At 43.3% G+C, this 26,464-nt stretch overlaps 1 protein-coding gene across 4 annotated transcripts in view; it reads left to right on the top strand.

Moving 5' to 3' along the window:
* KDM6A (lysine demethylase 6A) overlaps nt 1–26,464 on the top strand; it is a 246,088-nt gene that overhangs the window by 131,131 nt on the left and 88,493 nt on the right. For all 4 annotated transcript variants that reach the window (XM_059720780.1, XM_059720783.1, XM_059720781.1 and 1 more), the window contains exons 6-7: nt 7,874–7,994; nt 24,547–24,601. In XM_059720780.1, the coding sequence (XP_059576763.1) occupies nt 7,874–7,994; nt 24,547–24,601 (176 nt within the window). The remainder of the gene's footprint in view (nt 1–7,873; nt 7,995–24,546; nt 24,602–26,464) is intronic.

The following is a 26,464-nucleotide window of genomic DNA, read 5'->3' as shown; positions in this document are numbered from 1 at the left end:
TCAAAACCATTAATTGTTTAAATATTAGACTATGAAGATGATCTTTTCAACATTATCTTTTAATTTTAGTGATACTAGCTTTTGGGTAGTTAAATTGATACCACTGCATGATTCAAAGTAATTTTAATTTTTGGTCTTCACAAATTCAAAGCTCATTTTCCCACATTAGATGTAGGTTATATCACAATTTGGATTTGTGAATTTGGTAGCTGTTTAATCTTTTGTCAATTCTTAACAGGTTGGCCAATAGCTACTGTCTTCTCCAGGTTAATCTTCATAGGTCATCTTGTTCAGATGATGTAGACAGAAAGACAGTGCGTGCACTTGGAAAGGAAGTATTGGGCTAGAAAGAAGAAATTGTATCTTTTTTTTTTGAGTTACTGTGCTTTTGCTCTGCAGAAACAGAATCAGATTTTTGGCTGCTGGTGTCTTTGTAGACTTCTATTCCTGATTATGGGGCAGTTCATATTTACAGAAGTTATTATATGAGGTGGGAGCCTTTCACCGTTCTATCATTTGGACAGATGTCTTCCCACTCTGAAGGCTTTTACAGAACAGAATGAAATCTATACTAATGAAGATCAACATGGGAAAGCTCAGATAAAGACAATGATGAGTCTCATCTCTTAGGGAAGCATTTGTTTCTTGAATCTGTTTGTTTAAGCAGAGGCTCCTCTACATTTGACATAGATTGTCAAGTTATCATTTAGTAACTAATCTTCCATTGCTTGGTCACATTACAATTTGTGAATGCCCCAGGTCTTTTGTGACCCATTTTTTTTTTGGCTACAGTCCTGAATGGGAATCAGAAATTGATTTGGTATATTGATGGATGATTTTTTAGTGCTAAATAAACACTGAATGTTTATGCTGGTATGACTAGATCACTTTTCATTTGATGCCATGAAACGTGTTGCTGTTGAATAGTCTGCTCTTTGTCTAAGAATGAATGTTTATAGGTAATATGCAATACAAAAAAATACCATCATTCATGGTTTTGTATATACAGTAATCTACTGTATATAATTTAAAATGTTATTTATATAGATGTATTGGTTTCCCATTTTAAAAAGTAATTGACTATCATATTTACTAGAATACAATATGAAGTATGTGTTCATCCCCCTGCACCCCTCCAAACTTCATTAAATATATTGTCTATCATTAAACTGATGCCAAAATAATGTGTTCAGTAATGGAAACCAACTATATAGTTGATTAAATGCAGCCAACACTGAACATGACTATAAAATAAATAAATGGCCCATGTTGGGCAAACGTGCTATGATAGGAAGATAATATAAAAACTAATTTAGAAGGGATAGGCAAAGAAGTGACAAGACAGGAGATTGCATACAATGAGAAGAAATGGAAGGCCTTAGTTAAGGCAGTTACAGGTTCTTGAGGGCCTGTGAGATCAGTTAGATGAAATTTCCCACCTAAAATGCTCATCTATGCTGAAAGACAAGTCTAGGACCTCATTGACATCTCTAATGTGAGAACAACACAAATTTGATAATTAAACAGTTGTTTCTGTATTTATAACCAGAACTATCTTCTGACTTACTAAATTTTACCTACTCGTGAAAGTTGAAATTCTTTGCCCAATTATGCTAATCCATCGGGATTTGCTGTTTGACCTGAAAGGCACTTGAATTCCTTAATGACCAGCACCGTTATAGGAAGAGAGAAGCAGCAGGGTAAAGAAGCTACAGTAATTCCTGACCCAACTAAAGAATATAAAGGATAAAAGCAAGATGTAAAGACTGGTCAGTGTGTTTTCTTAAGCGAGGCTAAACAAGCCTCCCACTCTTTTCCTCCTCCCCATAAATAGTTCCATTAGTAGTCGAATACAATTAGAATTTAGAATAAAATTTGGGTACTAGAAATTTCACACCTGGTCAACAGCATAATTGGCTCAAATGATCTTATATAACCTAGTTGTTAAAGGCAGACAAGCTTTCGGGTTCAAAAACCCTTCGTCAGACTCTTGCTTAATAACTATTCTCCAACCATTTAGGTTGGTCTAATAAAAGATATCAAATTCACCCAAGGAACCTTGTCTGCCTATATCCTTAGACCAACACAGCTACAACCTAAACCCCTGCAACATAGTTGTTAAAAGGATTTTTCCCACCTGCTTGATTTAAAGCCCACCTTTAGTTCCTATGAGACTTGGGACTGAGACACGGATTCTTTTCATAGATTCATAGATTCATAGATGTTAGGGTCGGAAGGGACCTCAATAGATCATCAAGTCCGACCCCCTGCATAAGCAGGAAAGAGTGCTGGGTCTAAATGACCCCAGCTAGATACTCGTCTAACCTCCTCTTGAAGACCCCCAGGGTAGGGGAGAGCACCACCTCCCTTGGGAGCCCATTCCAGACCTTGGCCACTCGAACTGTGAAGAAGTTCTTCCTAATGTCCAGTCTAAATCTGCTCTCTGCTAGCTTGTGGCCATTGTTTCTTGTAACCCCCGGGGGTGCCTTGGTGAATAAATCCTCACCAATTCCCTTCTGTGCCCCCGTGATGAACTTATAGGCAGCCACAAGGTCGCCTCTCAACCTTCTCTTGCGGAGGCTGAAAAGGTCCAGTTTCTCTAGTCTCTCCTCGTAGGGCTTGGTCTGCAGGCCCTTGACCATACGAGTTGCCCTTCGCTGTACCCTCTCCAGGTTATCCGCATCCTTCTTGAAGTGTGGCGCCCAGAATTGCACGCAGTACTCCAACTGCGGTCTGACCAACGCCCTATAGAGGGGAAGTATCACCTCCCTGGACCTATTTGTCATGCATCTGCTGATGCACGATAAAGTGCCATTGGCTTTTCTGATGACTTCGTCACACTGCCAGCTCATGTTCAACTTGGAGTCCACTAGGACTCCAAGATCCCTTTCCACCTCCGTGCCACCCAGCAGGTCATTTCCTAGGCTGTAGGTGTGCTGGCCATTTTTCCTCCCTAGGTGCAGCACTTTGCATTTCTCCTTGTTGAACTGCATCCTGTTGTTTTCTGCCCACTTGTCCAGCCTATCCAGGTCTGCCTGCAGCTGTTCCCTGCCCTCCGGCGTGTCCACTTCTCCCCATAGCTTTGTGTCATCTGCAAACTTGGACAGAGTACATTTCACTCCCACGTCCAAGTCGCTGATGAAGACATTAAAGAGTATCGGTCCAAGGACCGAACCCTGCGGGACCCCACTGCCCACACCCTTCCAGGTCGAGACCGACCCATCTACCACGACTCTTTGGGTGCGACCCTCTAGCCAATTCGCCACCCACCGGACTGTGCAGTCATCCACATCACAGCCTCTTAATTTGTTCACCAGTATGGGGTGGGATACCGTATCGAAGGCCTTCCTGAAGTCCAGGTATACGACATCCACCCCTCCTCCTGTGTCCAGGCGTTTCGTAACCTGGTCATAGAAAGAGACTAGGTTGGTCAGGCACGATCTGCCCGCCACAAACCCATGCTGGTTTCCCCTCAGCATAATTTGTCCTGCCGGGCTCTCACAAATGTGAGCCTTGATAATTTTTTCAAAGACTTTACCAAGGATGGAGGTGAGACTGACCGGCCTATAGTTGCCCGGGTCCTCCTTCCTCCCCTTTTTGAAAATGGGGACCACGTTAGCCCTTTTCCAGTCCTCCGGGACTTGGCCCGTGCGCCACGAGCATTCGAATATTCCCGCCAGTGGCTCTGCAATGACGTCGGCCAGTGCCTTCAGCACCCTGGGATGGAGCCCATCCGGGCCTGCCGACTTAAAGGCATCCAGTTCTTCCAAGTGACTCTGCACCACCTCAGGATCTACGCATGGAAGTCTGGCGCCTTGCTGCTGCCTCTCTACAACCCCAGTGAGAGACTTGTCGTGCCCCTCGCTTAGGAACACTGAGGCAAAGAACTCGTTGAGGAGTTCAGCCTTGTCCCCTCTATCTGTCACCAATTGCTTCTGCCCATTTAGCAGGGGTCCTATTCCTCCCTGGGCCTGCCTTTTACTCCCTATGTATCTAAAAAACAATTTCTTGTTGTCCTTTACTTGGGTTGCCATCCTCAGCTCCATGGTAGCTTTGGCCCGCCTAACTGCCTCCCTACAAGCACGAGCAGAGGAGGTATATTCATCTTTAGTGATCTTTTCTACCTCTTTTCTATCTACATGCGCCCTTATGGCGCCATTGTTACTGTGCTGTGCTAGCGGCGCACAGTTTTTTTTTTTAGTGATTACATTGCTGTAGCAATGCAGTGCAAGGGAGCACATTGCTATGGCAATGTAGTGTTATGGTTTTTGCCCGCTGGTGCTACATCGCTGTAGTGTGTTGCTATGGCAACATAGCGTCTCATGTAGACATGCCCCCTGTCTCTGAATCCAATTTAGGCCTGTCTTAATTAGAAAATTATTCTAGATTATGCTATTTCGAACAGTCAGTTTAACTTGATACAGTGTTTAAATAGGACTTAAACTATGCGAAGGGGCAAGTTGTGGTTCACATGATGCATTTGGCTATAATTACATCCTGCTTAAGCCAGTAGGTTTCCCCCAACCAGTGGACCTCAGTGTTAAATGTGATATATGTTTACTTTTCTGGCTTTGCATTACTTGTCATTTTTACCTTTTATAAAGTGCTTTTTTTTTCTCTTAATAAGTTAGGAATCTTAGTTTTTTTGTAAATGTATATGTATATACAAATTTTCAAACTGTAATTACAAACTAATCTTTATGCTGTGTTTTAACTCTTGTACTAAGCATCAAATTGTGTATTGAATAAAATTTCCTAAATCAGACATAAAGTGCAATTGTTGTGGTTTAGCTTATTGTCAGAAATTTAGATGTCTGTAATAATTGATAACTAAACTTGGGTAAGAGCATGGGCTGCCTCATTCTAAGATTAAGCAATTAATTAAGATTTTTTTTTTTTTTAAAGTTTACCAAGTTGTATATAAGCTTAGGCACTATATTGTCTCAGTTACATAAGCGCATAGAACTGGAATAGGCCTAGGCACACCTTCAGGAAAGATACATATAGGTAAATGAATCCCAAATGTAAGATCATAAAATATATGAATTAATATACGAAGTCAAATATGTTAACCAAAATACATGGAAATTGAATATCTCTTGTGTTGAAAAAGTTTGTAGTAGTAACATGACATGTAAGTTTACTAGCCAGCTTGCAATATCAAGTCAACATTTTGGCTTACCTGTTTGGATAATGATCCTTTAAAATAAGGTGAATGTACTATTAAGTGGGAGTTAATAACTAAATACATGTTGTTATTATTTTTAATATAAATAATTAATACATTTTATTTATCATTCATGTAGCTCCAATGCAGGGTTAAATTAGATAGTGGTAAAAATGTCTGTTTCACCCGTGTTCTGAACAGTGGGTGGTTGTGATGGGAGAAATTACGAAGTATATAACTGGGCAGCTTTCAGGGTGAAGCTGTTGCAAAAAGTGAGGCATATTTGGGCAGCAGCTGAGTAGTTGGCAGGAAGAAGAGAGACATCTTTAAGTGGGGGTGAATGGGGCAACTGAAAGAATCATGGATAATCATGTCCTCCCACTCTTCACTGCCATTGCTAATCTCAGGTAGCGTAAAGAGCAGGGATCCTGGTTTTCTCTGTATAAAAATCACAAATTCTCCGATTAACACCCCCAAAATCTGCATTTTTTCATGATTAAAATGAAACGCTACAATATATATTGGTATCAATTAAACACACTTTTATTGATATATTTATAATTTGAAAGCAATTTGGAAGCCTACCATTGCCTCAGTCATTATAATAAAATAGGATGCCTGTACATATGCAACGATGCTGCTCTGACATGCTGTAATTACATTAATTGAGTTAACGTAATTACTTTAATCGATTTAATCAAGTCTAGTGAAGCGTGGTAATTACTGCGCTCCAGCCAACTCCAGTGTCCCATGTTTTAACATCCCCTTGCTGAAAAATGGCAGCAGGGGCGCTTTAACTAAAGTTTGTGCAACAAGCTTTAGTTAAAGTGCCCCCGCTGCCAGTTTTCAGCGTGGGGGTGCTGATACACAAGACATGCCAGGAATGTTCTAATTAATGCCTGGAGACTGCAGGAGATAGGGGACAAGGGCCTGGTGCTACAGGAGCGCAGCCATAGTGGCTCAGGAGCCTGGCAGACAGAGGCCAGGGGCCCAGAGCTTGGAGGCGGTAGATGGTTGCTAGTGCCTGAAAGCCAGGTCCAAAGCAGTGGGCCTCGGCTAAAAGGCCTAGTGAAGGTAAAGGGGTGGAGGCTGAAGCCCCAACTGAAGGAACAATGTTATTGTAACATCTGTGAGCTTGGAGCGTAGTGTAGGAGAGAAGAAGGAACCATGGAAATTGCCCCTAAGGCTACAGGGGCCATGTCAAGTCAGGAAGGAACTATTAGGATTGAGGCTCACTCTGAGGCTTGTTGGTAGCCTCCGTTATTCACTCTGTTTAACAGTAAGATCAAGCCATGGCAGGAAAGCAAACTAGAGAGGGAGGCCATAGAGTTTCAGCCAGATAGGAGCTGCAATCCTACTGAAAGGTGCCTTGGCTGCCCCAGTGGTTTTGCGACCAGTTACAATGTGTGTAACCCCTCATAAATTCTAAATACTGATATATTTTGGCATTGCATTTTGGTTATTTTATTATGGAAAATCAGAACCCAGGATACAGATTCAGCTGGGCCCCACCCCCAGTGCTGAGCAGTTTTGATAGGCTGGTGCCCTGCACGTGCCGTCCCCCCCCACCCCCCCCGGTGGTGCCCCTTACTCCCAACCCGCTTTCCCTTGCCCCCAGCCCACCAGTGTATGAGCAAAAGAATAGCTGTGTGGGGAACTGTGGGTATATGGGGAAGCAGGGTTTGGGCAGAGCTGAAAGGTCATGGGGGCAGTGGCGGCACAGGCAGTGCGAGGGGCACATGCCCCCCAGATTTCTGCACCCACAGAAGGGCCCAGAGCTACATCTGAGCCAGACCAGCTCCAAGCAGGTTCCACCTTTGGTCCAGCAGGCAGGACCCAGTACAGTAGGGAGTACTGCACCACCATGGTTACCAAGGTGAGGTAGCCCGCTGCTGCTGGGTGTGCAGGAGGTGCCTTATCTTGGCAGCCATGGTGGTGCAGTGTTTCCTTCCACACCAGGTCCTGTCCACTGTTAGAGGCAGCTCCTGCCCAGCTGCAATCCTGCACCCCACTGTGGGTGCAGAAATCTAGGGGGGGCATGTGCTTCCCCACACACATTGTCTGTGGTCTCTGCCCTCCCCCCCCCCCCCACTGGCTTACCTGCAGGGAGCTGCTTTCTACCACACTGCCTGACTTCCATGTACATCTGTATGCGCATAAGTGCACGTGGTGCTCCCTGCATCCCACACTCCCCAGCCCCAGCAGTGCCTTGCAAGCTGAAACTGTGCTAGCCTGCAAAGGGAAACCTGCAGTTTCCCACATTTTTCTCCTTTAAAGGAGGAAATCTGCATTTTTCCATAGCAAACAAAAACCTGGATCCCTAGTAATGAGTGGGTAACAGCAGCAGTGTAAGCAGTTGGCTGTAGATCTGGTAATAAGTGTACATATTTTTTCAGTGTTCCTGAAATAATGGAGATGCATTAATATAGGCAGTAAATAATTTAATTTAGCCTAATGAGTAGAAGAGAATGACCTTTTATAAGAGATGTGTGGACTGCTGGGATGGTTAGTAGTACAGATTTTAACACACAGAATGAAGACTGATGCCACAGAAATGGGAAGTTATCATATTCCAAATACCTGATCATGATGTGTTCATCTCTTAACAAAATATTCTGATTGCGTATTTTACTGTGATATAACCATACTGATTAACGAGTAACATTGCAGTAAATATTGAAAAATTTTAATGTGTTTATTTTTCAGGGCAATTAAAGCATTTCAGGAGGCGCTTTATGTTGATCCCAGCTTTTGTCGAGCCAAGGAAATTCATTTGCGACTTGGGCTTTTGTTCAAAGTGAATACAGACTATGAGTCTAGTTTAAAGGTAGGTTGAAACGAATTAAGTTCTGTTTAGCACTTATTGCAAAATTAATTGCGTTTAAAAATGGCAAGGAATTTGTTAGGTTTGCATTGGTAGTACAGTGCCAGCTTTGGAAATACAAGTATTCTTGTCTGCAGTATTCTAGCAAATTCTGATACTCAGAGGTAATAGGAAGGTTTGGAGGGTTCCAGAGAGAACTAAAGCTTCAGGTGGGCACTGAACACTTCACCAGCCTAATTTAATGGATTGTGCAATGATCTGAGTTTATAATCCTAACTTAAAGTACTACATTATAAAGGATGCAGGGAAAGCAAGGGAAGGGATAAAGAAGATGGAGACAAGACAGGAAAAATTGGCAATCTGGATGTGTAGAGCCCTTCCTTTTTCCTCTGTGTATGATACACACAACAAAAGTTCCTGATGTCTGAAGCACCTTTTAAGCAATTACTTTCTGACCAATTAGAAACTGTTTATTAGTATAGAATACCTTTTTCTTTATTTCTTTTTCTGTTACTGTAGCTCTTTGTTTTTTTCTATTTATTCTCTTCCATCTTGCCTTGTTCTCTAGTTTTTGTTTTTCCTCCTCTTCCCCCAATTCTTTTTCTTACCTGTTTTTCGCTAATACTGTAGGACAGAATTTTAGTCTTCAAATATACCTGTACTGGAAGTAGGGAGCATTCTTTACAGGAACTTCATGCTATGCAGTGAAATCTATAAGGAAGGAGGGTTTTGTTTTGTTTTTTAAGACAAGCTATAATTTTATCATTACATTTCTGCATATTAAACCCTCTTGATTTTATATATGTACCTGTTCATTTCTCTCATTTTGTCCTATCTAGCTCAGTCCTTTTGAAACCAAAAGAAAGCCACTGAAATTTTGAACACAACAAATGTTTAAGAACTACTATGTTTTCTTGTTCCTGACAGTTTACTTTCCCTCAGCTTTGCAGTGAGGCTGCTGTCTTAAGTAGGGGTGACCAAACCTCCAGCATGTATGACGTGGAAGATCAGGGAGGGGACAGGGAGCATAGCGGGAGATAGGTCAGGGAGCACAGGGCAGGGAGTAGAAAGCAGAGCAGCAGTTGGGTTGGCAGAGGGTTTTGGAGTGGAGCTCTGGGAGGGTGTGCGCCTAATTTGTGTGTCCCCTGTTAAAAAAACCAAACAAAACAAGAAACAGTTGGCCCCCACTGGTATAAAGCATGGTCAGCAGCCTAGGGCAGGGTTTAATACAATGGTTCTCAACCAGGTTGCCACAAGACCCACTCCAGGGTATTGTGATGCAGACACTGCTGTGGTCAAATAAAACTTCCCTGTGTGCAAGGCTAAAACCTGCGTGCCTTCCTGCTGCATGAGGCCTGTCTGATAAACCTAAAGCAAAAGAAAACTGACTTGGGCTGTAGTCCTTCCTGGTCCAGACCATCACCCCTCACAGTTCTACCCATACACCTCTGCTTCCTGGGTAGAGACCAGGAAGGGCTACAGACCAAGCCAGCTCTGTTTTTGCTTTAGGCTTATCAAAGAGCCTTAATGCAAGAGGAGTGTGCACACACGTCACAGCCCTTCCCAGGGTGGCTGAACAGCAGGCACATGGGGCAGTAGAAGCACCTGAGTTAAGTTGAAGCAGCACCAACAGTGGTTCTCAACCAGGGTGCTGCCATAATCAAATAGGTGGTGTTGGGGTGCTGTGACTGAAAAGGTTGAGAACCACTGGTTTACTAGATCATTGATCAAAGGAGCCATTCTGCTTCAACCTTATAAAACATTAAAACATTTCTCTAATCAGATTTCTTCTCCTTGCCCAGAGAAAATGTCCTAGGTTATGAGCCTCAGGCAGATTTGAGAGCTCTGATTAGAGGAAGAGGATCACAGTGTATGCATAGAAATACTGTAGTGTGAGATGACAAACCAAGGCCAGGAAGGGAGTATAAAGATATGGGAGATCATGGGTTGGCTTGGTTGCTGTACCACTTTACCACATTTGTTTACGCTTGGGGCATGAATGTGGTGGTGAATCCTGCATGTGCAGATCAGGAAAAGGAGGGAAGGCTAGAGAAACTTTGTTTTGGGCATAGACCATCTTGGATTAAATATACAAGGTAGTATAATAATTTTTAATTAAGCAGCGGGAGAAATTTGAATATTTCACTTTTAGCAGAACAAAGATGATCTACACATAGAAAAAGATTTAAACCCTGCTCCACTGTCAAATGCATCATTGAATTGAGCGTTGAAATAACAAGGAAAGTGGATACATTGCAGAACTGAAAAATACATTATAAACCACGTACTGTGTTTAAACCATTTTAACTTGACAGAATTAAAATATCTGATTTTTAAGGATTCAAAACATACCAAATGCTAAGGCGTAGGTGTGAGCTTGGAGTTGGCTCAGACTATTTAAATAAAACAGAAACAAATCACAGCTGTTCAGTAATGGCAAAATTATAACTTTTCTACTGCTTTTTATGGCAAATGATTGAACCATTAAAAAAGAAAAAAAAAACTTACCCAGGACAGAGCAGAGATCTTTAAAAGCAGAATCACCCTAAAGAAAAAAGTTTGAGATTTGTAAATAACTGGAAAAAGACTTATTAGAAGAAAAATGCTTTAGCCTTATTACATGCTTCAGTATTTTCCAACCATGATTGAGCCAAGCTGTGAAGAAGTCTTGCAAAGTCCTCATAACTGTTGGGAACTTCATGATCTGATATCCAAAGCTGCTAAATATCTATGACTTGTGTATTCTGCGGGAGCTTCAGCTGCAGAGCCCTTAGCACAGAGGCGTGACATGTGGCCAGGCACCTAGATCAGCTGCCACACACACAGCAGACATGGCGACTCCCAGTTACCACTGCCACCACACTCTGATCCCATGGTGACAGGTTTGGATCCACCTGCTCCCTTCCTCCCTCTCCTCCCTCAAGTTGGCATCTGGGGCAGCTACCCCAATCACCCCACCCTGGTTACTCCATTGCCTCTGCAGGTCAGGCATTTGGTTAACAGCTGTGCCTTATTCTGTAGCTAAGCCAGGGCAAACTTCTACGTAAATATGTATTGATTTTTAAATGTGTTTGCATCAATCTAGTTAAATTGGTCAGGTTGTGTTTGTAGACAGGGCTTTAGGGCTAGACACGTGCCTAAAGATGTAAATGGCTGGCCGCTCAGGTGAGTGAGTGGTGCCAGACATTTTTTAAAAATCCCTTCAGTTACTTTATATACCTTTTTGAAAAACTGGCTTGTAGTTAATTTTGTGCAGCCCTTCATGCATGGTTTCATGCAACAAAAGGCAGGACAGGGGAGTGAAGGTTGTTTTAATAAAACAGTATCAGTCTTTACATTGTATTTTACTAGGTTTTTGCCACACTTTGATTCTATGGACTACATACATGAAATGTCAATATATTCAAAATTTGCATTACTTTTAATTGAGTCAAACTAGTCATACTGTAAACAAACTATTCAGAACTCTGTGAGAAACTGGAGGGTGATGGCTGGTTTACAGCTATAAAATAAGCTACCAAGATCAAGAACATACACTGTGAGTAAGTATCTTCTCAAGGAGCCGTAAGCAAACAGTAGGGAGTAGGAAGTTTCATGCACAACCCAACATGGTACTGTTCATGAAAAATAAACAGCAAATGAATTACCCACATCATGAATAATTGGCATTGGTTTGACTTGCCCTCATTGGATCCTGAGGATCTTGCTATAAGGATTCAGAATGTTAAAGGACAGTTATGAGTAATTTGATCCAGTCATCTAGATAGTGGCCTTAGGAATAAGCAGTTCCTGAGGCCTTAACATAGTAACTTACATTCAAGCCTGAGCTTCCCATTTGTTGTTGATGAGAAAGGAGGCAACTCTCTGTATTACAGCTGTTTGGGACCCCAACAGACTACAGAGCTGTTAAGTTTAATGTAATCTGAAGTGCAGGAACAGTTTTTGATGTTGTTATTTAAACATTCATAGAATCGTAGAAAATTAGTGTTGGAAGGCACCTCAGCAGGTCATCTGACGGCTCGGCATGGCTCTGAGTGCTCGTGGAGCACTAGCCAGGTACCAGAGCATTGGAAAAGGGCCAGTGTGGTCCCCATTTACAAGAAGGGGAGAAAGGAGGACCCCAGCAATTATAGTCCAGTCAGTCTTACCTCGGTCCTTGGGAAGACCTTTGAGAAAATTATCAAGGAGTACATCTGCAAGGGCCCAGCAGGGGAGGTAATGCTCAGGGGCAACCAGTATGGGGTCATTGAGGGTAGGTCCTGCCTGACTAACCTGGTTTCTTTTTATGATCGGGTCACAAAGTCCCTGGACGAGAGTGTTGGTGTGACTGCGGCATTGATGCCTACACAGTCAGATGGGTGGCAAATTGGCTAGATGGTTGCACCCAGAGAGTGGTGGTGAATGGGTTGTTTTCAACCTGGAGAGATGTGGCCAGTGGAGTCCCCCAGGGCTTGATCCTGGGACCTGTACTGTTCAACATCTTTATCAGCGATGTGGATGTGGATATGGAATGCACGCTGTCCAAATTTGCTGACAACATCAAGTTGTGGGGCAGGGTGGGCACGCTGGAGGGGAGGGACAGAATCCAGCTAGATCTAGACAGATTACAGAGGTGGGTGGATGAGAATAGGCAGGAATTCAGCGCAGACAAGTGCAAGGTGCTGTACCTAGGGAGAAGGAACCAGCAACACATCTATAAGCTGGGGAACACCCTTGGCAACACTGTGGTAGAAAGGGATCTTGGAGACATTGCTGACTCCAGGATGAACATGAGCCACCAGTGCGAAGAAGTGGTCAGTAAGGTTAACCGCACTTTGTCGTGCATCTACAGATGCATCACAAGCAGGTTCAGGAAGGTGATCCTTCTCCTCTATGTGGCATTGGTCAGGTCACAGTTGGAGTACTGTGTCCAGCTCTGGGCACTGCACTTCAAGAGGGATGTGGCTAGCACTTAAAGGATCCAGAGGAGGGCCACTTGCGTGGTCAAGGGGCAGCAGGGCAAGCCCTATGAAGAGAGGCTAAAGGGCCTGAACCTGTTCAGCCTCTGCAAGAGAAGGCTGAAAGAGGATCTGGTTGCCATTTACAAACTCACCGGGGGGACCAGCGAGAATTGAAGGAAGCTCTGTTCCCCCAGGCACCACCTGGGGTTACTAGGAATAATGGCCACAAATTGTTAGACGGTTCAGGCTGGACATCAGGAGACGTTACTTTACAGTTAGGGCTGCCAGGCTCTGGAACGGGCTCCCAAGGGAGGTGGTGCTCTCCCCTACCTTGGGGGTCTTCCAGAGGAGGCTGGACAGATATTTGGCTGGGGTGATATTACCCCGACACTCGTTCCTGCCCAGGGTAGGGGGTCAGACCAGATGATCTGTTTAGGTCCCTTCCGATCCTAAGCACTATGATCTAGTCCAGCCTCCTGCTCAAAGCAGGACCAGTCCCAACTAGATCATTCTAGCCAGGGCTTTGTCGAGTTGGACCTTAAAAACCTCCAAGGATGGAGATTCCATCACTACTCTAGGTAAATTGTTTCAATGCTTCACCACCCTCCTGCTGAGAGTTTTTCCTAGTATCCAACCTAAACCTCTCTTGCTGCAACTTGAGACCATTGTTCTCTGTTCTGTCGTCTGTCTTCGCTGAGAACAGTCCAGCTCCATCCTCCTTGTAGCCACCCTTCCGGCTGCTATTGAATACTCTCTGTCTTCTGGGCTAGGGACAGAAGTTACACATAAGCTGGTTTAAGTGATCAGAAATTGGTTTAAACCTGTAACAGAACAGAAGTTCAGTGCACATAAACCAGTTTTAAAATGCCTGAAACTGGTTTAAGAGAAACCTGGTTGAATGTAGTATCAGACTCAACTGATTTGGGTCAAACTGGTTTATAAAACTTCTGTCCCAGGCCCCTTCCTGGTTCAAGTTAAATCCCAGCATGCTTTTCAGGGCTGAGCTAAGCTGCGCTCTCTGATCCAACAGCGAAGGGTTGGCAGGAGGAGGAAGAGGAGGCAGGGACTGCCCCCCGCCATTCGGCAAACACTCTGGGGCCAGGGAGGGGGGTTAACCCCTTCTTCCCCTTGTTAAATCCCATTTCCCCTGAGTACAGATCTGCCCTGCCCTGCTAAACTTACTGAAACTTATTGCTGGATGTGACTCTGGACTACACATCCCAGAGGCACCTGGAAGCAGGAAGAGGAAGTAATGAGCATCCCTGCAGAGTCCTGCTGTTGTGATTCTGGACTGCATGTCCCAGAGACCTCTGGGGCAGCAGGAAGAGGAAGCGAACATACAGCCCATCCTGGCTACGTGCCAGTCATGCTTTAACACCCCCCTGGCTTCTGGCCTGAGCCACTGCAGACACGTGGCTGCATTTGCTGAATCAAAAGTAAATGTGTGTCCAGTTGTTTTTCAGTTTAATCTGCAGTTTAAACTATACTACTAAGACTGAATCGTTTCAGCCTAGGGCTGTTTGACTGTCTGTACTTAGCCCTGCGAACTAAATATACCCAGTTCCCTCAGCCTCTCAGTGTATCTCCAGTGCATCTATTATACCCCCCAGCTTTGTGTCATCCATCAATTGCTGAGGGTGCAATCCATCTCATCTTTCAGATAGTCAGTGAAGATATTGAACAGAACCAGCCCCTGGGGCACTCGACTTTGATACCAGCTAGACATTGAGCCATTGATTGCTAGCCGTTGAGTCTGATAGTCCAGCTTTCTGTCCACCTTACAGTCCATTCCTCCAACCCATACTTCTTTATCTTGCTTGCAAGAATGCTGTAGGTGACAGTATCAAAAGCCTTGTTAAAATTAAGGTATGTTATGTCCACCACTTTCTCCACATCCACAGAGCCAGTCATTTCATCATAGAGGGCAGTCAGGCATGACTTGCCCTTGGTGAATCCATGCTAACTGTTCCTAATCACCTTCTCCTCCAAGTGCTTAGAAATGGATTCCTTGAGAACCTGCTCTATGATTTTTTCCTGGGATTAAGGTGAGGCTGACTGGCTTGTAGTTCCCTGGATCCTCCTTCTTCCCTTTCAAATATGGGCATGATATTTGCCCTTTTCTGGTCATCCAGGACCTCTCCTGGTCACCATGAGTTTTCAAAGATGATGGGCAGTGGCTCTGGAATCCCATCGGCCAGCTTCCTCAGTACCCTTGAGTGCATTTCATCCATCCCTGTGGACTTGTATATGTCCAGCTTTTCTAATTAGTCCCTAACCTGTTCTTTTTCCACTGTCGGCTGCTGACCTTGTCTTAAAATGCTGCTGCCTGGTGTAGTAGTCTGGGAGTTGACCTTACCTATGAAGACTGCTTAGACTTCAGGAAGGCCTTCGATACGGTATCCCACCCCATACTGGTGAACAAGTTAAGAGGCTGTGACGTGGATGACTGCACAGTCCGGTGGGTGGCGAATTGGCTAGAGAGTCGCACCCAAAGAGTCGTGGTAGATGGGTCGGTCTCGACCTGGAAGGGTGTGGGCAGTGGGGTCCCGCAGGGCTCGGTCCTTGGATTGATACTCTTTAATGTCTTCATCAGCGACTTGGACGAGGGAGTCGAATGTACTCTGTCCAAGTTTGCAGATGACACAAAGCTATGGGGAGAAGTGGACACGCCGGAGGGCAGGGAACAGCTGCAGGCAGACCTGGATAGGTTGGACAAGTGGGCAGAAAACAACAGGATGCAGTTCAACAAGGAGAAATGCAAAGTACTGCACCTAGGGAGGAAAAATGTCCAGCACACCTACAGCCTAGGAAATGACCTGCTGGGTGGCACAGAGGTGGAAAGGGATCTTGGAGTCCTAGTGGACTCCAAGATGAACATGAGCCGGCAGTGTGACGAAGCCATCAGAAAAGCCAATGGCACTTTATCGTGCATCAGCAGATGCATGACGAATAGGTCCAAGGAGGTGATACTTCCCCTCTATCGGGCGCTGGTCAGACCGCAGTTGGAGTACTGCGTGCAATTCTGGGCGCCACACTTCAAAAAGGATGCGGATAACATGGAGAGGGTCCAGAGAAGGGCCACTCGTATGGTTAAGGGCCTGCAGACCGAGCCCTACGAGGAGAGACTAGAGAACCTGGACCTTTTCAGCCTCCGCAAGAGAAGGTTGAGAGGCGACCTTGTGGCTGCCTATAAGTTCATCACGGGGGCACAGAAGGGAATTGGTGAGTATTTATTCACCAAGGCGCCCCCGGGGGTTACAAGAAACACTGGCCTCAAGCTAGCAGAGAGCAGATTTAGACTGGACATTAGGAAGAACTTCTTCACAGTTCGAGTGGCCAAGGTCTGGAACAGGCTCCCAAGGGAGGTGGTGCTCTCCCCTACCCTGGGGGTCTTCAAGAGGAGGTTAGATAGGCATCTAGCTGGGGTCATCTATACCCAGCACTCTTTCCTGCTTATGCAGGGGGTCGGACTCGATGATCTATTGAGGTCCCTTCCGACCCTAACATCTATGAATCTATGACTGAGGTAAAACAGGCATTTAGGTACTTCAGCCTTTCCCTTCTCATATGTCACTAGGTTGCCTCTCCCATTCAGTAAGGGATCCACACTTTCCTTGACCTTTCTCTTGTTGCTAACATACTTGTAGAAACCCTTCTTGTTACCCTTCACATCTTTTAGTTTCCTAGTTGGTAGGGTCGGAAGGGACCTGAGCAGATCATCAAGTCCGACCCGCTGCCATGGCAGGAAAGAGTACTGGGGTCAAAAGACCCTGGCAAGGTGTTCATCTAGCCTCCTCTTAAAGACTCCCAGGGCAGGAGCTAGCACCACTTCTCTTGGAAGTTGGTTCTAGATCCTAGCCGCCCTGACAGTGAAGTAGTGCCTCCTGATGTCTAGCCTGAATCTATCCTCTGCCAGCTTGTGACCGTTATTTCTAGTCACTCTTGGTAGCGCTCGGGGGAACAGGGACTCCCCCAATGCCTGCTGGTTCCCCCTGATTAGTTGAAGATGTTGAACAGTGTGGGTCCGAGGACTGAGCCCTGGGGGACCCCACTGCCCACATCCCTCCAGGTCGAACATGACCCATCCACCACCACTCTGGGTGCAGCCCTCCAGCCAATTGGTGACCCGTCTGACTGTGTAAGCATCGACACAACAATCTCCTAATTTTTTAACAAGAATGCAGTGAGAGACCGTGCCAAAGGCCTTCCTAAAATCCAGAAAGACTACGTCCACCGTCCACCGCGACACCTGCGTCCAAGGATTTTGTGACCTGGTCATAGAAGGACCTGCCTCTAATGAACCCATGTTGGTTGCCCCTAAACATGCACTCCCCTGCATGCCCCTCGCAGATGTGCACCTGGATAATTTTCTCAAAGAGCTTCCCCAGGACCGAGGTAAGACTAACAGGTCTATAATTTCCTGGATCCTCCTTCCTCCCTTTTTTGAAAATGAGGACCACATTGGCCCTTTTCCAGTCCTCTGGCACCACGCCAGAGCACCATGAGCGCTCGTAAAGCCGTGTCAGGGGTCCCACAATGACCTCTGCTAATTCCCTCAGCACTCTGGGTTAGAGATTGTCGGGACCAGCTGATTTAAATATGTCCAGTCCCTCCAGAAGTTCTCTGACTAGGTCCTTACTGACCCTAGGCCTGGGTGCGCGTCTCCTGGGTCCCCTGCTCAGAAAAATGGAGGCAAAGAAATTGTTAAATAGGTTAGCTTTGCTGTCTGGTGCAACGACCAGACTACTTAGTGTGTCTTGCAAAGGCCCCATGTTACCCGGTACCTTCTTTTTACCCCCTGTGTATTTAAAAAAGGACTTCTTCTTGTCCTTGATCTGGGTAGCTAGTCCCAGTTACATCTCTGCCTTGGCCTTCTTGACCCCCCCCCCCCCCCCCACAGCCCTGAGCAATAGAGGTTGCCCTCCTGAAGTCCAGGGCTGCTGCCTTGCTGCAGGCTTTTCTCACCGTGCGCTGGATGGTGAATTCCAGCAGGCGATGATCATGGTTACCCAGGTGGTCAAGCACCTGCAGACCCCTCACCAGGTCATCTCCCGTAGCCAGCACCAGATCCAACAAGCCATCTCCCCTGGTGGGGCTGTGTACCTTCTGGGTTAGATGGAGGTCCTGTATCTCTGCTAGGAACCTACATGAGTGGTCAGACCTGGATGACTGGTCTTCCCAGCAGATGTCTGGAAAGTTCAGGTCACCCATGATGACCGCGTCCTTTGACTTGACTACCTCCGTGAGCTGACTTAAGAATTCCCAGTCTAGCTCTTCCCCTTGGTTGGGTGGTCTCTAGTAGACCCCTGCCATTCAGTCCCTTTCCCCTCAACTTCCTTGTATTCTAACCCAGAGCACTTCAGTGTGCCCCTCCTCTGACCCAGTGCTACTTGTTGAGGATGTGTATTTCTCCTTGACATAGAGCGCCACACCCCCACCTTTCCTCCCTGTCCTGTCCCTCCTGTACAGCCTATATCCCTTGATATTCACCGCCCAGTCGTTTGTTGGGTCCTGCCACGTTTCAGTGAGCCCCACTATGTCTGGGTTGGTGTCAGCTAGCAGGGGGGTAAGTTCCTCCTGCTTGTTCCCCATACTACGAGCATTTGTGTAGAGGCATTTGAGGCGTCTTGGAGATGCGTGCATTGACCCCCTAATCTCAGTACTACCCGGGCCCCTCTTGCTTACCTGGGTATTTGTTCTGCTTGTCGTCAGTCTAGGCTGGGCTGTTCTTGTGGGTGATGCTTGGTTTAGTGGTCCAAGGCTTCCTCCGCCCTCACCTTCCCCTTCCCCCGACAAGCCTAGTTTAAAGCCCGCTGGAGGAGATCAGCTAATCTAGAAGAGAACACACGCTTACCTTTGGGGGAAAGGTGAAGCCCATCCCACCCGAGAATGTCTCTCATCCTGCTGTGTGGGTCATTGTCTAGGAAGCCAAAGCCTACCTTGAGACACCATTTCCAAAGCTGCAAGTTGACCTCTCTGCAGGTCTTGTGTCGTCTTCCACGTCTGCTCACTGGTAGGACAGAAGAGAATATCACCTGTGCCTCTATCTCCTTCAGCATGCTCCCCAGAGCATGGTAGTCCGTCATCAGGTGATCAGGGCTTCTCCTGGCCACATCATTAGTGCCCACATGGATTAGGACCATGGGGTAGTAATTGGTGGGCCAGATCATGGCCTGGATCATCCCTGTCACGTCCTGAATCTTTGCTCCGGGCAGGCAGTAGACCTCGCGTGTCAAGGGGTCCTGGAGACAGATGGGACCCTCTGTACCTCTCAGGATGGAGTCACCTATGATGATCACTTGATGTTTCCTCCTCCAGGTCTGCTTAGCTCCTTCAGCCTGATCAGAGTGTGGAATTGTCTCCTCTCCTGAGGTTTCCTTCTCTCCTTCCTTCTCCTGCAGTGTCGCCAGGCCCCCGTACCTGTTCTCCAGCCGGACTGGAACTGGTACTACTTTGCTGCAAGCAGCCCTGGTTCTGGAGGTGACCATCTGCCACTCTGCTGTGGAGGGCACCTCTCTTGCTAGCTCTACCTCCAGTTGCACTTTGACCTTCCTGATTTCATCCCTGCTTGCCTGAGCAGTATTCTTATACTCCCTAGTCATCTGTCCAAGCTTCCACTTCTTGCAAGCTTCCTTGTTGTGTTTAAGCTCACTGAAGAATTCTCTGCTAAGCCAAACTGGTCACTTGCCAGATTTGCTATTCTTCTTGCACATTGGGATAATTTGTTCCTGTGCCCTCAGTAAGATTTCTTTAAAATACAACCAGCTCTCCTGGACTTCTTTGCCCCTCAGATTGGCCTCCCAGGGGATCCTGCCCATCAGTTTCCTGAAGGAGTGAGTCTGCTTTTCTGAAGTCATTTTTAAGACTAATTGCTAAAAAAAATAAGCCAGTGCCAACAGAAAAGTCGCTGTTAGTAGGAGCCTTGAGGCAAAGAAGAAAAGGGAGGCAAGAAGGTCGTACTTTCCATGTTTTTTTGTAATGTAGAACATTAACAACATTCATCTATATTTTATATAAGCCATTTAAATATAAATTGATTTGTACCATTTTTTACATTTCAGGTTATCAGGACATAATATGAATCTGATATTTGAAAAGGAAAATATTCAAGAATCAACTATTTAGGCATTCACACTAGTGAATTTCAGAGCCGGTCCATTTTTTTCATTTTTTCAGTTTTACTTAGGAGATTATGTAGCATAACAGTTCACCTCTCAAGACTTGTTTTCACTGCAGCATTGGTTCTAATTTGTTGAGCTATAACTAGAAACCTTACCTAGATTTCTGTGTGCACATACCTAGCAAAAGTTGAAGTGCTTTAAGTTCAAACAGGTTGGCTTGTCTGAAGGTGTGGGTTGCTGATGCTGAACCTAAGGCAGAAAGTCAGCTACTTTGTGATGCTTGAATGTTTTGTAATCTATTTTCATTTGAGCTAGCCCAATCCAAGAGAAGTTAACTCCATGTAAGCAAAAGGTAACGCTGCAGTGGACTGTAGTCATCTACCTTCCTTATAGCGTTTTGTTTCCTGTGATGGTCTTTGGACTGCGGTTTAAGAAGAACTTAACTCTGATGTTGTACAAATAATGGCAAGGTCTTTCATGTCTAGACTTTTGGCTAACATAAATATTCAGGTATGGTTGTGAAAAACACTCTGTTTTCGTACTTAAAACATCCAGTGAATGACAGTTAAACCTTTTGGCCAAAAAAAAATGTAGTTTCCTGTTAGTATTGTATTTGAATAGAATTTTGCAGCCATAGTAGTTCAGAACAAGAGATTCTTCTGAACAGATTGGCCTTATTCAGTTTATGTAAATATGTGACCATTGTTGATTCTGTCTTTAGCACTTTCCTTTTATCCTATTCATGTAGCCGATTTCTGCTGTTTGGATTGTGCAGGGTAAGGTGAAAGAAATGCTGTTTATGCCTCACAAGCCCCTTTCCTTAGAAGATGAATTGATTCCGATTTTGAAGGACCCTGGAGAGCAGAGTAATGAGTTGATTTGGCAGCACGTGCTGCATGTCCTCTCCAAGATCCCCCCCAACATGCCTGGCAAATGGAGCCGTGGCTGTTTGCCAACACTTTGATTACGCAAGGCTTTCTGTGTCCTAGTTATCTGAACAAAGATAGCTCTAAAGAACATTCGCATCACACCTAGGTCATATAGTCAGAAAAGGCTGCCTCTTACCAGAATTGTACTGAGTTGTGATCAAGCTTTCCCCTGTGGTAAGTTCCATGTCAGAATTGTCAGGCTTCAAATGATGGTTTGCCTCCTTTGCTAAATAAATATAGAACTGTCAATCAGGAAAATTTTATTACATCACCCTAGAGAGAAAATATTTTAAAACACTATTTTAAAACAAATTTAAAAGCAAAATATTAAATACTTTAAGTTTGAAAACATTACCTTTGTATTTGGTGATTATTTTTTAATGTAATATAACCACAGACATCCATTTAGTTGCTCATTTTAATTTTAATCGTTATGTAAATCAAGTATATTAAAATAATCGGATTGTGCACGTGTAATATATTATTTAAGTATATGTATAATAAGCTTGATTTTCAAATAGTTAGTGATTCATTAAATTATTTAATTCAATGACAAGTTACTTCCCTTTTACACCAGACTTAATAATATATTCAGTAATTATGTTCACATATAAGCAGTATGTGCTTTAAATGCCTGAGAGAGGTTGTATCCAGAATAGTTAGCCCAGTCACATAAGCAAGTCAGGGACTCTAAAGGAGACAAAATAGTCTTGCGATAATTGTGGTATTATAAATTGCTACAAATCAAGTTGTATCATGACTTCAACTGCAGCTCTTGAAGAGAGACAGCTACTTTTTAACATTCAGAACAGTGCCTTCTAGGTAAATCCTCTTACTCAGGATTTGAATTTCTATAGACTGCTGTCTGCCTTTGAGGTATTGTATGTCGTCTCTGAACTGCAGCGGCCTCTCCTGCATAATAACTATTTCACGCAGCAGTAGCCAGCTTCAGTACCGCAATATTTGTGAGAGGTGCAGATGTTTGCTAGCTGCTTCTGTTTGTTGCAGAAATAGGAGTCGGTTATTAACGTTTGTGGGTTTTTTGGGTTTTTTTCATTTTTGGTGCTGGTGATAGGAACTAGTGGGATCTGATTTTGGTTAATGAGTTTAATTTATTATATGTGATTTTTGTCTGTTTTGAATGCGTGAAAAGAAGCTGTGTTGTTTATTCTAACCTAACTAGAGGTGTAGGTTTGTGTGTGTGTGTGCTTGAAAGATTGTTGGTTTTCTGTATGCACCTTTGCAATAGTTGTTTTGTTCAAAGTGCTCAATTTTTCTCTAGTGCCAATATGCATGTTCTAGATTATTTGTAGCATCACTTTGTGGCTTGCTGAATGGTATGGTTAGAAATGTATAGCATTTTGGAATATTTACCATAATGCTGTGGAATTTGAAATTGTGAGGAAGCAGGTAACGTGTTATTTTTATGATTTTTGGTGACTTTTTTAGGTGTATTGGATGAGAATATCCTTGCTATTTCACTGTATACTTTTGAATATGGCAGATTTAAATGCTAAAATGGACGTTTCTTATGCAGTTATCTATTTTCTCTCACTCGATCTCACCGTAATAGTCATTCTGAAAAGCTACCAAATACGTGTCATGCTTTTCTTTTTAGATCTGTTTATTTTATATAATAGCATTACTAGGTGAAAGCAAATCTACCTTTCTGTTTCACCTTTAACATTAATAGCTAATGACAGGGCGAGTTCAGAATGAGTTTTCAACCTTTTATATCTATTAGTCCATTGCACAGGCCTAAATATACAGGTCTGTACATCCTTTTCTGTCAGAAAAAAATTTAATGTAAAGTCAACCTTTTGATTATTCAGTCATTTTTAACTTGCCTTCTTAGTATTGCTATGGTAACAGACTAAAGGGTGTCTGAGGCAGACAACCTGCATTGCAAAGCAAGTAAGAGGAAATTGTTAAGTTCTCTATCAGTGCTGATCTCTAGAAAAAACAGCAAGTCAAAGAAATAAACTGACATTGTGTTGCTTTACGATTTTTCACTTTATTTTAGAAGTTGTATACGTGCTTATTGTTTTCTGGACCTTCTTTTAGGTAATTGGTTTAAAATATTCATGGTACTGACTTTAATAAATTTGGATTTGTAATTAGGTTATCATTGTTTTTGGAAACCGTAAGTTGCTGGGATGCAGAATGTATGCCTCAAAGTGTCCTTGTTATGGAAGGTGTGGCATTAGTCTTCATAATTTATCTTGGTTGGTTAGTGTCTCAATTGTTTGATTTGATTTGTTTAAGAAAATTTTAAGTAAAAGCCCAGTTGTACTCCTTGCCCACTGTTGTAATAAACATCATTGAGAGGCAAACTCTATAGAAAGAGTAAGTTGAGGATGAAGAAGGTTGTGCCATATATAGTAGCCTTGATTATGGCAATACTGAAAAAAGGGTGAGTGCATCAGTTCATTGGGAATTTTAAAGTTTTTTTTTCCTACGTCACTAATTACTATTATTGTTTCCTTTTTGTTCTTCCAGATGCCAGAAGATAGATTTTCTTACTTGTATGTTAACCAGATAAAATGTAGACTTTGTAATATGAATTATAAATCTTTCAAAATTTAGGTTTTGCCAGTTCCTAATTTTTTATTAGAATGTTTGATTTGTAATCCAGGTAACAGTGGCTTTATCAGAATTATTTTTTTACATTTGGTACTAGTACTTGCTCTGCTTTATCCAGTGAAGTATGAATATTAATGCAAACTCTAATATGAGTAGAAACTTTGTTGATGACTAATGCACTGACACTTAGTTTTCTCTGTATATTCTATCCATTTTGATGCTTTTGGTTACTTTTTGGTTCCCTTAATGTTGCTTGTGGGACACCTATAAAATGATCGGTCATGTCTAGACTTTTGGGCAGACAAACTTTATTGCTGTGGCTCTATAACCTTCCCACTGGAAGAGTGAATCAGTTAAATGTTTATGGATTTTTAGAAGTGAAATCTTCACTCAGTCTCCTGAAGGGAGCACAAATAAATAAATACGTAAACCCTCCCAATGTTGATGTCAGGACAACTTTTAAAATGAAAACTGGACAAAGAAACAGTTGATTAGTAGGTAGCTGTTAAATTTTGTCAAGTTATTTATTTTTAAGATTTTGCTGTTTTTTGATAAAACTTTTTTTTCTATTGTATACCACTTACATACTAACTGAAAAGTAATCTTGCATATCAATTGCATGCATACTAATTAATGGCTTTACGTGTTTATCTGCATAGAACTAGAAAATTTGACTTTCAAATCTTGACCTTTTTGGATCACAAAATCTTTATTGTATAGAATCTTTCCTTATTTTCCTTAAGATAAGTATTTTAAAGTTCTGTTAAAAATATTATTTGTTTTATGTCAGACTAGTTTACTTTCTTTTCTTCTCATGAAACAAACTGTTAAGCAGAAATTTTGAAGCTAAGTACAAATTAGTTGGCACTGTGCCTTTATGCCCCATGTAAAATACTAGATTTTTCAGATATGAACATTAAAATAATTTGCTTAAATTTTAAATATTTTCTACTTGAGAAACAATAATTATTCTTTTTTTCAGCATTTTCAGTTAGCTTTGATTGACTGCAATCCCTGCACTTTGTCCAATGCTGAAAGTAAGTATTTTGATTCATGTATATTATTGCATATACAGAAAAATATCAATTTCCAGCCTTAAAACATTTTTAATAAACCTCTTTTAAAATGGTAATATCTTATGGATAGTTAGTATTTTAGGCATTTTCTTCACAAAATTGCTAACTTAGGTAATACAGTTTTGTGCCAGTAGCCATGGTTACCCAGACTACGCAAATTACTGTGAAAGGAGCTAGTGGGAGCAGTCTCTGTCAAGTATAGATGTATTAATACAGTTGTTGAATTATTGCATCTTAGTTGAATGCAAGAATTAGGAGGGACACATCTCATCGTTGACTGAAGATGCTAGATATGGATTTCAATGTTCGTTATACAGTACTCAACTTATAAAATTACTTCTTTTAAAAGAAAATCATACAAACCTGATCATTTTCTAAAAATTATTTCAACATGATAATATATATCCAGAGTATCATATAAAACTTAAATGATATTCAAATAAGAAAAGAATTTTTCATTATTGGGCAAGATGAAATTTTGGTTAAGTTTTGTTAAATGTTTCATAGTTGGTAGGGTGAGAAGGGACCTGAGCAGATCATCAAGTCTGACCCCCTGCCATGGGCAGGAAAGGATGCTGGGGTCAAATGACCCCAGCAAGGTGAATATCTGGCCTCCTTTTGAAGACCCCCAGGGTAGAAGTGAGCACCACTTCCCTTGGAAGTTTGTTCTAGATCCTAGCCACCCTAACTGTGAAGTAGTGCTTCTTGATGTCCAGCCTGAACCTGCTCTCAGTCAACTTACGGCTGTTATTCCTAGTTATTCCTGGTAGTGCTCGGGGGAACAGAGTCTCTCCTGTTCCCCACTGGTCCTCCTTGGTAAGTTTATAGATGGCTACCAGATCCCCTCTCAGCCTTCACTTGTGAAGGCTGAACAGGTTCAGGTCCCGTAGCCTCTCCTCGTAGGGTTTGCCCTGCTGCCCCCTGATCAACTGAGTGGCCCCCCTTTGGACCCTCTCGATGCTGTCCACATCCCTCCTGAAGTGCGGCGCCCAGAACTGGACACAGTACTCCAACTGCGGCCTGACCAGTGTTGCATAGAGGGGGAGGATCACCTCCTTGGACCTCCTTGAGATGCATCTGTGGATAAATGACAAGGTGTGGTTAGCCCTACTGACCGCAGCCTCACATTGGCAGCCCATGTTCATCTTGGAATCAGTAATGACTCCAAGATCCTTTTCTGCCTCTGTGCTGATGAGAAGTTCCCCAGCCTGTAGGTATGCTGCTGGTTCTTCCTCCCCAGGTACAATACCTTGCACTTGTCAGTATTGAAACCCATCCTGTTCTCATTCGCCCACCCCTGTAACCTGTCCAGATCTAATTGCAGCCTGTCCCTCTCCTCTAGTGTGCCCACTTCTCCCCACATCTTAGTGTCATCCGCGAACGTGAACAAGGTGCTTTTCACCCCCTTGTCCAGATTGTTATGTTACGTATGTATATGGATACAGGTATATATGAATTTGGAATGGTCTCTCTCTCAATTTACTCTGCTATGAGCTACCATATACAACATATATTGTAGACCATATCCTGCAGATGTTTACGTATGTACATTGTCCTGTTGAAATGAATGAGAGTAAACATAAGATTAAAGTTAAGTATGTATGTATATTTTTGGGATTCAGGCAATTATTTAAAATCAAAGAAAAGCTATTCAGTTAAGGAAGTTTATTCAGTTACTTTTTAGGGTATTTTGTGCTGCACCTAATTTAAAGTTCAGTTGTCTTTCACATGTCTTCAGAGAACTGAAGTCATTCAGAAGCCCATTTTACATTTCTTCATGGGCTTTTCCATTTGAAAATGGATCAAATTTGCAAATTCTGTTAC

Source organism: Alligator mississippiensis, chromosome 1, assembly GCF_030867095.1.
Source record: "Alligator mississippiensis isolate rAllMis1 chromosome 1, rAllMis1, whole genome shotgun sequence".
NCBI classification, from domain to species: domain Eukaryota; kingdom Metazoa; phylum Chordata; order Crocodylia; family Alligatoridae; genus Alligator; species Alligator mississippiensis.
The sequence above is the reverse complement of the archived record's forward strand: the minus strand, read 5'-3'. Positions and strand labels throughout refer to the sequence as shown.